Below are 15,638 nucleotides of genomic sequence, written 5' to 3' on the forward strand. Positions count from 1 at the left end.
CACCTTGTAACAGTAAACTTACTGAACTTAAATGCCATTTTCAAACTCTTCCCACAAAATTCGTAGCACAGGATGTCTTTGTATATTGGAGGTTTAGGATTTCAGATCAATGAAAAGAGATGAAAACATGGTTTGCCAGTGTGTTCAATCCAGACCTCACCCCCAGCACCCCAAGCCTCCTAACCTGTCAGATCTGTGCCTGAACTCACTAAAGCTTAAAAAGCATATGGTGGTGTAACAGACCTTTGGTCATATAGTGTTACACTCCTGCCTTTATCCAAGGAACATAATACATGCCCTTTTTTTTGCTTAGCATCTAAAGCACACTTTTACCAGACTACATTACAAGGTAAAATCATTGTCTTCTGCAAATAATACATCAAATAGGACTTTCACACATGGCCATGTGGGTTTGGATTTTGTTTTCCCTTAATAATAAAAAGCTTCATTTAAAAACTGCATGTTGTGTTTACTTGTGGTATCTTTGACTAATATTTAAATTTGTTTGATGATCTGAAACATTAACAAACATGCAAAAAAAAAATCAGCAAGGGGAAAACACTTTCACAATATTGTACATTCTCTTTCTTGACTAATTGTACAATGTTCAGTCATGTTCAATATATTAATGACAAACATTTCATTAATCGTTGCCTAGTTCTTAAAAAGGCATTCAAGAAAACAGTACCACAAATATTCTGGTCCACAATTATTCTTTAATGATTATGCAATAAACAATACATTTAGTGTTAAGGAAATGTGTGTACAGACTGAAATAAATGAACAGTAGAATACAACCACCACAAAAGCAAATGTTTATCCTACAAAATATAAAATGAAAATATCTGCAGGACCAAGTTAAATTATGAAAGCACAAGGGAAAGGAGTTTTCTTTATCTGAGCAGTAATGTTCTATTAATATATACCATTAGACACTTGGATAACTTATCTTTGCATGGTCACTCTACATTACGCTTCAGAAGCATAATATTAAATCTACCCTGCTGAATGACACAAAAACAAGCATGATGTTTATGCATATATTAGGACAGAAGAAATGACAGCTAAAAATATAAAACTTTATAACTTTAACAGTTATACTCAGCAACCTCTTTGAAAAAAAAAAACCATGTTACAGACATTTGCACATTGCAAAAAATGTCAATTTCAATTCTTATGAATTCCCTTCAGCACATTTGTGAGAACTGCTTTTACCTGTGCACAGTGGACTGGTGAACTACACAAGTATCTCAATAGCAATAAGAATATCTGCCATGGAGCCTATAAATGGGAAACAAACATCTTAAATGTAACTGTGTATGGACAAAACTGATGAATGAAAAAAGCAAGAGAGAAACAAATACGGTTATAATAACTGTTAAAAGTACATATTTAAAAAAAATTGTATATTGCATGAACTGCTGGTATTCTATATTACGAAAATAGTTTATTGTGCGACTTTAGCTACAATACAAAATGCTTGGGGTAGACAAAAACAGGAGGAACACAGAGTGTGGGACAAGTGAATACATGTGTTTAAGGAACTGTGCGTTTAGCATTAAGGCTCTTGACTTTGCTCTTGGTCATAGTGCAGGATACACTACTTTCCCTTGACTAGCAAGAAAACACATACCTCTAATAATCATTAAGGATTTGGCCTCCAGGCCACTGGTATGAGGGATGCCCTTTGAGAGCAGCGGAATATGCAGGGATAGTCAGTAGGCCGTGATCAGTTGGGGCAATGGTTTTGCTTTGGAAGGTAATGTGGATGGGGTAGGGCCAGACATTGGGATACAAAGGGATACAGTGTCCGGAATTGCTAAGCAAGCTAGACTCAGTTAACTTGGTCCAGGGCACGCAGCAGCTCCTCGCCCTGTAGCAGGGAGTGACGGTCCTGAATAGGGGCGTTGACCTCACAGTCGTAGCGTGTCAGTTGTGGTAAACCTCCTCTGGTCTCAAATGAGCTGCTCAGCAAACGACTGGCCACATCTTCACAGAAAAAACAACAAAGCCACTACATATTAAAACAGTAAATAAAAGGCAAAGCAGGTTATAAAGAACAGAGGTCCTATTATTAATTATTATTATTATCATCATCATCATCATCATCATCAACATTTCAGTATGAATGATGGCTTTTATTGTTGCAGTAAAAAGGATTATTTTGTGGGGGGGTTTTTTTCCATTTACCAGATGGCAGTATCAGAATGGTTTTGTTCCCGCCAAGTAAGCTTGAACCTTTAACCTCCAGCACCTTGGCCCTCTTCCCAGGCTCAACAGCTTCATCCACAGACTGGAGCAAAGCATCCTGGGGTAAAGGTTTTTAGCTTTAATTATAACAATAACCACTAAAAAGCAGAGAGTGGTAAGGATTTTATTACAGTGTTTATAACAGTTTATAACACTTATCGTTATTATCTTTCTATGTTTAACTTGTGTTTTCACAGCCTTTACAATATAGACACTAAAATAATAATTGTATTTGGGAAAAAAAATGAAAAAATAGACATGGAAAGCAAAGCTGTACACTGACCAGTCCAACCGCTTGAGAGAGTGATGTAATCTCTAGTTTCCTCTTCCGCTGGGCATTTTGGACAGAAAGAACCTTTGTAGAAAGGTGAACTCCCTGGTCTTCCATTTGTATACTGAAAAGCAAGCATTATTATATTCTTTAGCAATAATAAATAACAAAGATCAGATTGACATCCTGCCACACAAACATAACCATCTCTGATGAATGTCAAAATGTCTGCACTTTTTGCTTGTTTCGTATTTGCACATCTGTGCATGATTGTAGCATGGGTTAGGATTTCAACTCCAGTCCAGACAAGCAGCAATGTTTATGAATTTTAGACAAATAAAGCTCTCATTTACGTTTGATTTTTATTTACCTCTTCAAAAATTTCCCCCAAAAGATTCCAAACCACAAATGCACTATTTCCTTCCATTACGCTTGATATAAAAATAATAACAGTTGTGTCTGACTATACACAAAAAGGTGTTAGCATACATAGATCAGAAAATGGCTGATCTTATTACATTACCTTTGTTCTACATTATGAGTACAAGGGCGACTTTGTTAATAAATGAAAACGGTTGTTCATGAATGCTTGTCTTAAGTTTGCATCACCAATATTAACATTGACAAGGAGACTGGGAAGAAATGTTACCTTTTGGCCAATGGGGTGCCAATCGGTGGGCTGTTGTCAAGGGCTTGCGAGACCTCATTGAAGGGTGTGACAAAGATGCTGCTCACCTCCTGCAGCAGGTGGAGGGGAGAGGGGATGCGGGGTGATGGCTCTGGTTTTAAAGAAATGTTGGTACTGGATGCTGAAGGTGGGTGAGGGGGTGACTGCTGGAAGAGAGAGTTAATATCAGAACCAGTCTGAGGACTAGAAGGGAGTGTGTCCAGAGGGGAGGGGATATGCAGCTGGAAGTCATCATCCATCGGAATATACGGGGCGAGCATCTCAAGGTCAAGATCACCCATTTCCTTAAAGGCAGAAAATTACACCTTAGACCGTGATGCTTATTCAAATAAAGCATTATGATGTGTTATGCATGTGCAGCGGCAACTGGATGCTGTCGGTCAGTCTTACCTGTGTGTTAAAATCTGTGTTGGCTTCTGTGTCAGTAGCAAACATTTTCTCAACCAAATCCAGTTTAAATTCAGAACCAATATCTGAATCAACATGGAAGTAATCTGCAGGACTACTGGGCTGCAGGGAGAGAGCAGGAGTCAATTTCAGCAACACAATATAAGAGCTCTTTTTAAGTCATATTTGCATCACTGTTGAAATGAATAAAAGAAAAGTTCAAATAGTGTATGTGTAGGCCTGTGAAAAAATACCGATTATATGAAGTGTCTACCTCTGAGGAACTGGTGGAGCTAGATGGAGTATTGGCAGTGTCCTTGGTGCGGTGGGCTGTGGACGTGAATGAAAAGTCCTCTGTTCCAGGCTCCATTTTTTCCAAATCTGGAGAGGGATTGCTGGGTGTCAGTGGTGACAGCGGCAAAGCAGTTTTCTCACTGGTGGAGGGCAGCATGACGTCATTGTAAAGGGGTACCTCCTTCAACAGCTGTATTTCAGAGTCTGAAAATTATAATCGGAGGTTTCATTACTGACATTTTCTTGATGGTGTAAATTCAGCTCATGGTTTTTTAACGGAAACATTTAGACTCATAACTAGGAAATCATAAAAAAAATCAACTGCTGAACAATGCGGCTGTTATTTTTAAATAAACATCACTGCTGTATATGCTTTTTGCACAGAATTTGTCCCCCACTGCTGTAATAAACTCCGTTCTTCAAGGGTCGCCATTCAATTATATTATAGAGAGTGCCTATTGAGATTTGTTCATTAAGCCACAAGACGATTAGTGAGGTCAGATGCTGATGTTGAACTGAGGATGTTTGGGGCTCAATCAGTGTTCCAATTCATTCCGTAGGGATCTGTTTTGGCTACAAGAGTTCTTCCACTCCAACATTGGTAAAACCCTATCCTAAAAGTCCTTTTTTATACAGGGCATTGTTATGCTGGAACAGGTTTGGGGCCCTTCTGTTGCAGCGAAAGGTAATTGTAATGTTACAGCTTACAAAGAAATTTTATACTATTGTGAGATATTTTATACTTTGTGGCAATAGCAGAACCACATATGGGTGTGATCTTCAATTGTCTACAAACATTTGGACATATAATGTACATCTACCGTGGGACGATTTTTTACAGAAAGTACAGAAATCTGCACTGGAGTGCTTAAACAGGAATGGAGTACTAACCTGAGCTGTTGAAATCAAGTGAAATAATGGTGTCCCCAGCAGCTGGAGCCAGAACGGTGAGGGCTTCTGGTTCATCCTTGAGCTTCTCATACAGGTTGTTGGGACTGTCCAAGCTGGTCAACAGGTCCTTCTTGAAGAGCTTCATCATATCCATAATTGAATTGTCCTCCTTCTCTACTTGCAGCTCCTCCTCCTCCTCCTCCTCCCTCTCCACAGTCTCCGCAGTCTTCTCAGGCATGGTCTGCTGCAGAGAAAGAACCATGTCCTCCTCCACAATACCACTGTAAGACACATCAGGGGCATCACAAAGATTAAATTTCATTGCAGTAGGTTTAATAGAGTAGAAATGCACCAGGAGGCACTGGTTCTTTTACAGATAAAGTAAAATTATGTCTCACCTGAGAACGTAGTTGACACACACAACACACTGAGGCTGGGAGTTCTTGGGGTTGTAAATGACAGTGGCTTGAGTTTCAACCCATACAAAGCCTGCTTTCTTGGCCAGCATGCGATATTGACCTGTGGTAGCCTGACCTTTTGCAAACACTAAGAAAGAAAATCTTGTCAGGCAAAATCTTCTGTAATAAAATAATTTAGTTTCTGTGTAGTTATACAAAACTATGGATAGTGTATTATGCAACTGGCATGCAAAAAACACAGATGATTGCAGTTTCTCTAACAGAGGTGCCAGTATTACAAATAAGAGACAACCAAAAAGTGTCAGAATCATAGAAGTGTATAAACAACCGAAGGCAACTTACAATTATGATGTGTCTTGTTGAGGTGGTCAGAGTCCAGGGCATGGTAGTATTCATACACAGACCTATTTAGCAGGTCATCTGGCTCATGTCCCATCAGTTCTGTGATTCTGGTAGACAAAGGATGAGGATTATTCATATACAGCAATTACAATTAGATACATTTAGACAGTAGAAAGCATTATCCTTCTCCAAGAATTATACAACTGTACAGCAGAACGTGACAGCTTTTTTTTTTAATAGAATTAGTCACTATATTATAGAAAACATAAGAAAATAAGATGTTTTCGAGTTTGCATAAAGGTATTTAATGAGAAGATCTAATACTGTGTGCGCTACTTATTTAAAAGTGCTTCTGTTATTACTGAATAATATTATAATTAACTGCAAGCCAACCAGAAAAAGTAAACATTTCAGCATGTGTACAGTATGTTGAAATGTCTTTCACCATTGTAAAAAGAATTATTTAAAAAAAAACCACTAGGTGGTGATAAAACCAAGGCTTCCCCTCAACCTAGCGTGAAATACCAAATCAAAGTTGATGTTTAAACACAGTAACTAGGAACTTCATGAATGGCTAAAAGAATCATGGTTAAATATAAGGGGGTGGGGTGGTTCATGGACCATGAGAACACAACACTGCTCTAAAATACAATTCCATTAAAAAAATTGGTGGTGTTTAAATAATAAAGAGGTTTGTGGAAATTATGAGATTAGATTAAATTAGTACAGTATGATTAATGCTCTTCACCTTTCATCACAGTATGAGAACTTCATATCCAGAGTATGGCGACTTAGGAAGGTTTTGCTATCCAGAGGCACCTCGATGTTGGAGGGGTGAGGTATGGGCTCACAGATCAAGACCAGATAGGTAATGGAAGGCTCTTTAAATCCCCCATCCCCAGAACCACCACTGTGCTCCTGAACACGCACGTGTCCTGTGCAGTGAAGAACCTGACAGACAAGACAGAACAGCAAGAATGAGCAAAGATAATTCTTTTACATTTTATACAAAATTAAAACTGCCTTAAAGTACTAACAAGGTAAAAGCTAAAAGTCTGACAAGATAAGTCTCTATTCTAAGCCAAATTAATATAATAGGATGTGCTTCTGTGAAAAGTTATTGTGCCTGTCCTTTCTAAAATGTCATTTTATACACCCACTGGGATTTTGACCACAGGATAAAGGTGCCAATCTTTGTACTTGACTCACAGTGCTTCTATGGTTAAAATCCCTTCATCTCGTGCACTTTTGGGTTTAGGAGTCTATGGAGTCATTAGAAATGAACACAGCAACTTACCTTCCAAGTGGAAGACTTGATGTTGACAGTGCGACCTCTACTAGTGAGTGTGCACTTCATGCGCAGGAAAAAGCTTCGTTCTGTGTTTATCTCCTTGGTTTTCTTGGACCCTACACAATCAGCAAGGTAAAAAAGGTTGTTTGCAGAACTCTAACTTAAAAGACTTTAATTAGTACCAAACACAAACCTTTAAATGGCTCTCATGTAATGTTTATTATATGGGGTGAACATGGGTGGCTCACCAGTTCTGTGCACCAGCATCTCCCTTACTTCCTCTTGATCACAAGGATGTGCAAAGTCAAAAATGCTGTGGCCGGTCAAATCAAACTGAGACGAGGAGATGAACAAATAGGATTACACACAGAATCTGAGATCACAAAAGCTAAATGAATTTGGGTAAATATCTACCTGTGTGAGGCCCATGCATTTGCAGACATTATCAGAGAGATAGACCATGTCTCCATCTTCAGATAGAACCATTAGGAAGCCTTCCAGCGCCTTCAGATAGAAGCTGTTGAGCTGGCTCTCCAGTTCAGACTCCTCCACTGTTTCATCTTAACAAAATAAAAACATTTCAGTCTGATTACTTTTATTAGTTACCACCAAACTCATTCGTTTTGTATCTGAATTATTAAATTACCTACAACACCAACACTAGCAGATTGCTTAAAGCTGTATTATACTGAAACTTTCTATGGCTAATGCAAGTGTGAGTTCTTCTGCTGCTTATTTTCTTTTTCAATCAGCAAACAGGAATTGACTTTATCCACTACCCATATCATATTTTGATCATCTCAGTCACATATCTTGGTTAAGCGATTTACCAGCTGCAACACTATGATGTAAATTGATTTGTTGCACCACTTAACACAACTGCAGTGTAAAGGCACTTGTACTTATGCAATTTTTCATGCAATCCAATATGCCCATGGGCAAGACTTGGGCCAGCCTAAAGAAGTGTGTTTTATTTATTCATCTGTGTGTGTGTGTGTGTGTGTGTGTGTGTGTGTGTGTGTGTGTGTGTGTGTGTGTGTGTGTGTGTGTGTGTATTTATTTTATCATGGTTACAGCAGATATGTGTTTTCAAGTGAAAACATTTCACTTGACAGTAAGTATCACAGTACTGAAATGATTATTCAGAACCCACTAACCTTTATTCTGACAAGAGTTCAGCAGTTTTCTCATGCGCAGGTAGCTGATGGTGAGCCTCATGATGGAGGCTTTGTCCAGGTGAGAGGTGACATTGTGGGGCAGGGGCAGCTGGTTTGCAAGCTCGTAAAATACCTCAGACTCCTTGCCTCTGCGACATCGGGCCGCATCCCTTGACTTCTCCTTCCTGCGCTCCGAGCTCACCCTGAAAAGGAAAGGAGGAAAATATTTTAGCACTGCACCTACAAGATGGAAAATGGAAAGTAAATACAATGTCATCTCAGTTTTCTTCTGCTGGTTCATCTCATCTGCATAGCTCCTCTACGTGCCTTCTTTTTTGGCAGACCAAAAACAAATAAGCTGTAGCTAAAATCGGCTAGATGTAGTGGAGTTGTTAGTGCAGAATAAATTGTTTGCCAAAACCAAAGGTTGGTGAGTTATGGCCACAGTCATTTTCCATGTTCCCATAATAAACAGAGAACAAAATTATTTTACATTGCAAGTGAAACCAGAAGGCTTTACAAGCAAGTCATCTTGGTCTGTTATCTTGTTCCACACACGGTGCAATAAAGCCAAATATGAAAGTGAATGTTTTTTCCTTTGTCTAGAAAGCAGAACCTTTTACATACTTGAAGAAATAAATGCATAGGGGTAATATTCATGTTATGTAAAATATAAAAAAAATTGTACTGAAAAGATTTCCTATTAAACTATAAAATAGTTATATTTCTAGGTTTTTATATTTTTGCTATATAAATACTGCCAAAAAGACTTCCCGTGGCTTCCGGTATAAGCGAGTGAAACTTATAAAGTAAAGGGAAATGGTGTGTGGTAAACACCCTCATGCTCAACTTCTTCAATTGTCCTTGTGAAACACAAGGGCACTGTCAGTTTTAAATAGTCGTATGTTTTGTTACCCTGTTTCAGAAACTGAAGCAGAAAGAAGTAGGAGAAAAATTACCCACCAATTTGGCGACAAAGCTTGCAGCTCACACTGTGTGGTGAGTCGCTATCCACTGACCACAGGGGTACCCACTCTTTTTATTCATAACGTGATTCCTGTTACTTAAACTATTTGTGAAGTGTCCCGATTTTATAACTTGCACATGATAAAAAAATAAATAAATAAATAAAAACCCACAGTGGTTCAAGTTCCTTAAATTCATTTAAACTCTAGTGCACCCCTGACATTTTTCCCAGCACATCCTCCTGTATTTACAAGGACCTCCATTAATTTTTAACTACAAGGTTTCTACAGGGTGGCAACAATCTTTAGCATCATGCAGCAAAAAGCTTTGTTTCTATTTAATACACAAAGTGGTTAAGAAAATACAAACTTATTTGCAAGCATATTGAGAAGTTTAGAATCTTTCATTTCATATTTCATTTGACATAATTTGTCACTACCACAGCTCCCAGATGACACAGGGGAGAATAACAGCATCTCTACCAATTCTGCTTTTTTGTTCTCCTAGACACAAATGGCTCTGCCACCACTGGGATTAAACATGTTCTGCTTCTGCTCAGAAGCCGCAGGTAGATAACATAAAATTTTCTGCAGCCAAGAATAGCTGTGTTTCTTCAATCTAGCTTCTGAGTTGAAACACAATGCAGTTGATGTGCATCACAAGTGCGACTAATAATCAGTTCCTATGAAGGACAAACTGTGTCATCAGTTGGTGTGTGCAGTGCTGCAGGCTGCATGGTGAGTGAATGACACGTATGAAAATTAGGTCATTACTTTGAACCAGGTAATTATTATTATTGCATATTTAATGAAAAATTAAATTTGTGGTACGTCTGCTATTATTATTTGTAACCACCTTTCTACAAACTGAAAACCATTCATTTCAATATGTATCTACTCAGCGTTGTTATACATCATCTTTGGGGAATAAACTTCTACTCAGGATATGATATATACCCAAACATGCTGAGGTACAGGGCTAGCAGTTACCAAAGTGAGGGGAAAACAAGTTCTAAATTTGTGCGTAATAACCATCAGTATGCATGAAATTGGCATTTATTATGTTGCAGTGTCAGCCCTGTACCCAACAGATGTGGCTAAAGCCTAGACGTTCTAAATGCTCTAGTCATTTGCATAAAAAACGGCCCTGAACCACCATATAAACGACTTCTCTTGTTTACAATATATGAAAAAAAGCCTGGTTATGACACTTTGTATTGCTGACAACACAAGCATAAAGAATGTTAATGTCTACAATGATAAGCTTCACCAACAGTGTGTGTGTGTGTATTGGGGGGGTTAAAACTAAGACCTATAAAATAACTAATGATTTTTTTATGGCTACACATGGGCATTGTATTTCCCTAACTACATTTAGAACAATCTAGGTTGAAGTAAGAAAGAGGAAGGTGATAACAAATGAAGATGGAATTTCCCAGGCAGAGGGGAATGAAATGGTAAGTCATTATAAACCTGTAATAGTAAGATGCTTCCCCAAGCTTAGCTGTCCTACTGAAGAACAATAAGAACTCGTCCCCTTGCGTCATTAATCATGTTGCCCTATTCTTAGCCAAAGAGCTAGGAATCCATACTTGCTAAAACAATGACAGCGAGTTATCAGTGGCCTGAAATAGGGAAGGAAGTGCACCAAAGCTGCCAGGAAGAAAAACACGACTTTGAAACAGAAGGTATGTTAATTAGACGAGATGCTTCAATACAAGAGTAAAAATTAAATGACTGTTAAGGAAACACACGTGAGAACTTATTTAAAGGATATTGCAAGACGAAATATGCTTAAAACATAGTTTAAGCTGGGGTCCTACAGACAAAGGAATATAGATAAAAGTGTATATAAGGAGGACAATTTCCTGTTTACTTAATTGTCCTAAATTAACATTATTTATTTTGCTTTTTACGGCCATCACAACAGATTGGAGTTAAAAACTGTACTACAAAAATTGTTCAATGTTCATGTGGGATATTGCTTTAAAAGACGAAAGTAAAACAGCTGGCATACTGCCATAAAACTTAAATAAGTATGCCACTGGACATCAGGCCATGCAAGAAATAAACAGACATTATAACATTAATAACACATTAATACATCAGCAGAAAAGTTGTGATCAATACTTAATAAAATGTCTCGAGAGCAGAGTTTTTTTTAACTAATAGTTGTTGCATCTCCAGATATAAATTAAACCATTTTCCCAAACATGTAATTTTCACTTAGAGCTACTTCCAAAAATGTATTCAGACTTTTTGGAACTTTTTGAAGAGCATCTTTGGGTGAAGCACACTTATGAAAGTGGTGGATAATCATGATCATAAGGAACAAGAATAAGAAGCCATGGCAGTTTTAGTCAGATAGCACAAACTAGCATAAACTGACTAACTAGGTTGGTGGTCTTCTGGTTGTGCAGTGAGTTTTTCAAATTACTTCAGTGCTTAAGTGCTTTAATTCTTGCAAAAAAATTTCCATCTAATGTGTAGTTACGAATGTTTATATTTGTACAAGTGTTATATACAAGTATAAAATTCTCCTAAACAACTTTACACGCTAAAAGGGGCTTGTTTAATCATGCAATGTTTTTGATATATATCTCCAACAAAATTGCATTTCCTCCTATGCAGATTTGTGACTTCAAGGAAGAGAAATTAGTTCTAGCTTTTGGCTCTGGCTATTAGAATAATGCATCACTGGTCAATTACTAAAATCTACATGGTAATGTTCAACATTTAGGTTCTAATAGTTAGTTACCTCAAATCTAAATCTTTTTGACTCCTGGGTGGATAAATGTAGTTATGGGGAGAAAACAAATTTACCATCCAGGCTTTAAATGCAGTCATCTTGCATTCACACGTAGCGAGGGAAAATAAGGATGCTAGCCAGACTCATATTTTACGTGTGACACAAGAAGAGAACGCCTCAGCTCAGAGAAAAATGCTGGCCAACAACTTCCTAACTTTTTGTCATGGACACAATAGGTATCAGACATATAAAAAAGAAGATTATGATATGGCTACACACTCCCAGCTAAAATTGCTTCCCTTAGTATCCATCATGGCACTTAACCTTGCTATATATTATTACATTTGAAAAGTTAACTACCACGTTTAAGCGTGTGCAACCTAATCACACGATTTTTCTTCTTCTCAGTAGGTAAACTTATAATTCATCGATAGCAACACTGCGTGTGAAAAATGGGTTCAATGCAAAGAATCTTGCAATCACTGCATTTGATTATTTGTACTGTTAAAAACATAGAAAACTAACATGCCTGCTTAAAGTAAAGATGCTTAATCCCACAATGCAAAGTGACTTTCATAACAGTGCCTGGATTACCCATCAACAGTAGCCACATCCACAAAGTGTCAAAAACCTGCCAAGAGGCTGTTAAAGTGGCTTATGAGATTAGCTGCAATCATGTTAATTACCTAGCAGTCAATGAGACCAAACCATTAAAAAAAGCATCACACCTAATAGAGCGTGATGACACTAATCCTTACAGAAAGAGAAATCATGTGTTGAAATACCGAAATATCCACTTTTCAACAGTGAATGTGTTTAATGTGCATGTGTATTGCCAATCAAGTGTTGCATTATCCTCACGAGTTGTCCTGGCTGTGTTCATCCCATTGCTCAAACAAGAAAAATCCTAAATGGGATCATTCAGGTACTACAGCTTATACAGCTGCCCTTGACTTGACCCTCACAAAATTACACACACAAATCGAGAATAAATCGGAAGAGCAGCAGACAATGTTGCTATTTCCTGGCAGAGATCAAGCAAATGTCTTGCAACAAGCCTAAGCAGGAAATCCCATTGACGTCAAAAGCTATGCTGAGTAAGACTGAAGTAAAAACAGTAGTCAGATGTGCATATGCCAACTAAATATGGGTTAAATGTTCAATTACAGATGTTTCAAGTTAATAAAAAAAAAAAGAATAAATTAAATAAAACAAACAAAAACTACTACAACCCCCCAACACACACACACACACACACACACACAAACTAGACTTCAGATAAACTAAAGTCAAAATAAACATCCACTTATACTTCCAGTCATTAAAAGGAGGTGTTGTATTTATTATTACTACTATTATTAATAATAATGTTTTTATAAACAACAACAACAGGCTGGGGTTATTGTACAGACTCCACACCAAGTGATGCCACGCCACATACCTTGTGAAGAGAACAGAGAAACTTGGTTTCCATCTTGGTCTAAAGTCATTAACGTTCATACAAAAACAACCCGTAAATCGCACATACAAAAGTTATGAACCTTTAAACAAACCATAAACGAATCGAAATACCGTAATAAGCTAAAGGACACCGGCTGTTGCTCTTTAAGCAGAATTTCAATTACTGCCAATACAGATTTCTGTAATTGAAAAAAAATTATAATTTAACGCGAAATAAATAACGCGTATTTCGGAGGCACAAACGATCCAGATGCATTGTTTGTTTTTCTTGTGTGCAAACTTATTGTGGGACAAACGCGTTAAGACGGACATTCTACACAAAATGGCGACCCGGCTAAAAGAAATGTTGTTTGCTAACACGGTGTCGGTTTGAAGTGTAAATGCTAACAGCAAGCTTACTGTCACTTCGCACCTCTGAAGTCTAACACAAGCACTGAAATTAGTTCACTTAGTTACCTTTTCTTTTCGGTGACAACTCCAGTATCCATTCCTGGGTGAAACCTCTGAAGTGTAAGGTTTTACCCCCGAACCACAGCCGCAACAAAACAAGTAGCTAACTGAGCTAGCAGGTTGCCAAGGCCGACAGGATAAAGGACGTGTCCGACTCTCTTCACAAATATGACGCAAGACGTTCACCAAAAGCCACGAAGAAACACAACAATAACAGTCTCGTATCCGATATTCTGATCAGTTGAATTCAAGGGGGAGGTCCGACCCTGAAGAATGAAGGTCAAAACATTTGCACTCCAGCGGTCGATTATCTTCGGTACCGAGTTACAGCGAAGCAACGCAGTCTACTTACAACTACACTCTATGGGGCGCGTTCACGATTACGGGAGCGCGCAATCACATGCTTCCCTGGCATGGAGACAGGAAACGTCACTGAAACCTCTTACCGCAGCGCTTTCCATAGGTTCTGTGCAGACTAAAGATGGTAACAACATGTAGAACAAATACGAATAGATAAAATACATATTAAAGACACCATAGGCACGTTTGTGACCTTGACATTAATGTGGCATGGAGTGTGAGCCCTCACAAACTGGTATCTGTTCACTGCTGCTCCCTTTAACCTGATCAATGCGGTATTGGGAACCTGATATATTTGTGTATGGTAACAAATGGGCTACAGTCAACAAGCCCATCAAAAGACAGTGTGGAGACAGAATTTAGATTCACCTGCATGGCAACAATCAACATCTTGGCATGTGGAACTATCCTGAATAAAGTCAAAATGATCTAACATTTCCTATTATAAGATTGCAAACCAAATATATTTGTTGTTTTTTTGTTAGATCGATCAATCAATCCATCCGTCCATCCATCTATCTATCTATCTATCTATCTATCTATCTATCTATCTATCTATCTATCTATCTATCTATCTATCTATCTATCTATCAGCTGTCTATATTTAATCTATCAATATATAGATTAATCCTGCTATATATACATATTTTATTACTTTTACCATTAGCAAAATTATTTGCTAATAGAAAAATATTATTTATTAACTGAAATATTTTTTTCTTTTATTAACTCCAGTTAATTGAGGTTGATTTTTTCCACCATTTAGCTGACACCTACAGTATATCCAGAACAAGGAAGTCATGAAGTAGTTGATTGAAAAGTATAAGATTGGGAGTACCAGTATTCAAACTCCCCATTTTCTGATCAGTAATCCAAAACCCTGTCTGGGTGACATGGTACGTATGCTTAATAAACTTTCAGCTAAGTGTATTTATGGATATCAGTTAGCCTTCACAATCTACATTAAAGTTATCTATCAGCAAATGCTGTCAAGTATGCTCATGCAAGCCAAGCTGACATGACAAATGTTGCTGCTCCAATCTGAAATGTCCTTCATTTCTAACATGCCCCCTCCTTTGTAATACCATCCTCAGAAATGATGCCATTTTTACACATGCTATACATCACTCAGTAAGGTTGACTGGTCTGTCAGAGAGAAGGATAAAATGAGTCCTGTGAACAGATTTGTTTACAAAGGTCAACACATTTGATCCATCTGTCAATAGTGTTATTAGATAGCGCTAGTAAATTAACACTGACCTTCACAATGGCATTCATAAGATAAAATATTTGCAAAATATATCTAACAGCCACTTTGCCCTTCTGCTTCCCTTGTATTTTGGTACTCATGATCTGTAGAGCATTAACTAACTACTATAAATAAAAAGGTCGAACATCAGTGTAGACTGATACAATACACATAAGAAATGACTAGAAAGACCCCGTCAGTTGCTCATGCCTTACAATTGGAATATTATGGACAATTCTGTCATTGAAAATGAAGTACCACTGAACCACTGTATCAGGAAAGTAATATGCAGGAAATGAGTCAACTATATCTTAGCATGTTGTGTAAAAACGTTTGAGAAGGAAATACGAGCCAACAGTTGGCACAGAAGGGTACGTCCATTTTAAGCATTTTTTAATATACATCCTATACCTA

General features: G+C 37.8%; 1 protein-coding gene across 2 annotated transcripts; it reads right to left on the minus strand.

Moving 5' to 3' along the window:
- Positions 1–696: 696 nt before the first annotated feature.
- On the minus strand, positions 697–13,998 carry hif1ab (hypoxia inducible factor 1 subunit alpha b). Of its 2 annotated transcripts, XM_047801972.1 has the most exons (16): positions 13,622–13,998; positions 13,146–13,184; positions 7,991–8,193; positions 7,248–7,393; positions 7,082–7,166; positions 6,840–6,949; positions 6,291–6,493; positions 5,543–5,649; positions 5,180–5,327; positions 4,782–5,062; positions 3,871–4,094; positions 3,600–3,719; positions 3,171–3,493; positions 2,534–2,645; positions 2,191–2,308; positions 697–1,989 (listed from the first exon to the last, which is right to left on the minus strand). In XM_047801972.1, the coding sequence occupies exons 1-16, from the start codon at positions 13,651–13,653 to the stop codon at positions 1,835–1,837; spliced, it is 2,406 nt and encodes an 801-aa protein (XP_047657928.1). In that variant the 5' UTR covers positions 13,654–13,998; the 3' UTR covers positions 697–1,834. The 2 variants fall into 2 exon arrangements, with proteins under 2 accessions (XP_047657928.1, XP_027005020.1); XM_027149219.2 differs by lacking the exon at positions 13,146–13,184 and having other exon boundaries at positions 13,622–13,997.
- Positions 13,999–15,638: the final 1,640 nt, after the last annotated feature.

The sequence above is a fragment of the Tachysurus fulvidraco genome, chromosome 16 (genome assembly GCF_022655615.1).
Source record: "Tachysurus fulvidraco isolate hzauxx_2018 chromosome 16, HZAU_PFXX_2.0, whole genome shotgun sequence".
Taxonomy (NCBI): Eukaryota; Metazoa; Chordata; class Actinopteri; order Siluriformes; family Bagridae; genus Tachysurus; species Tachysurus fulvidraco.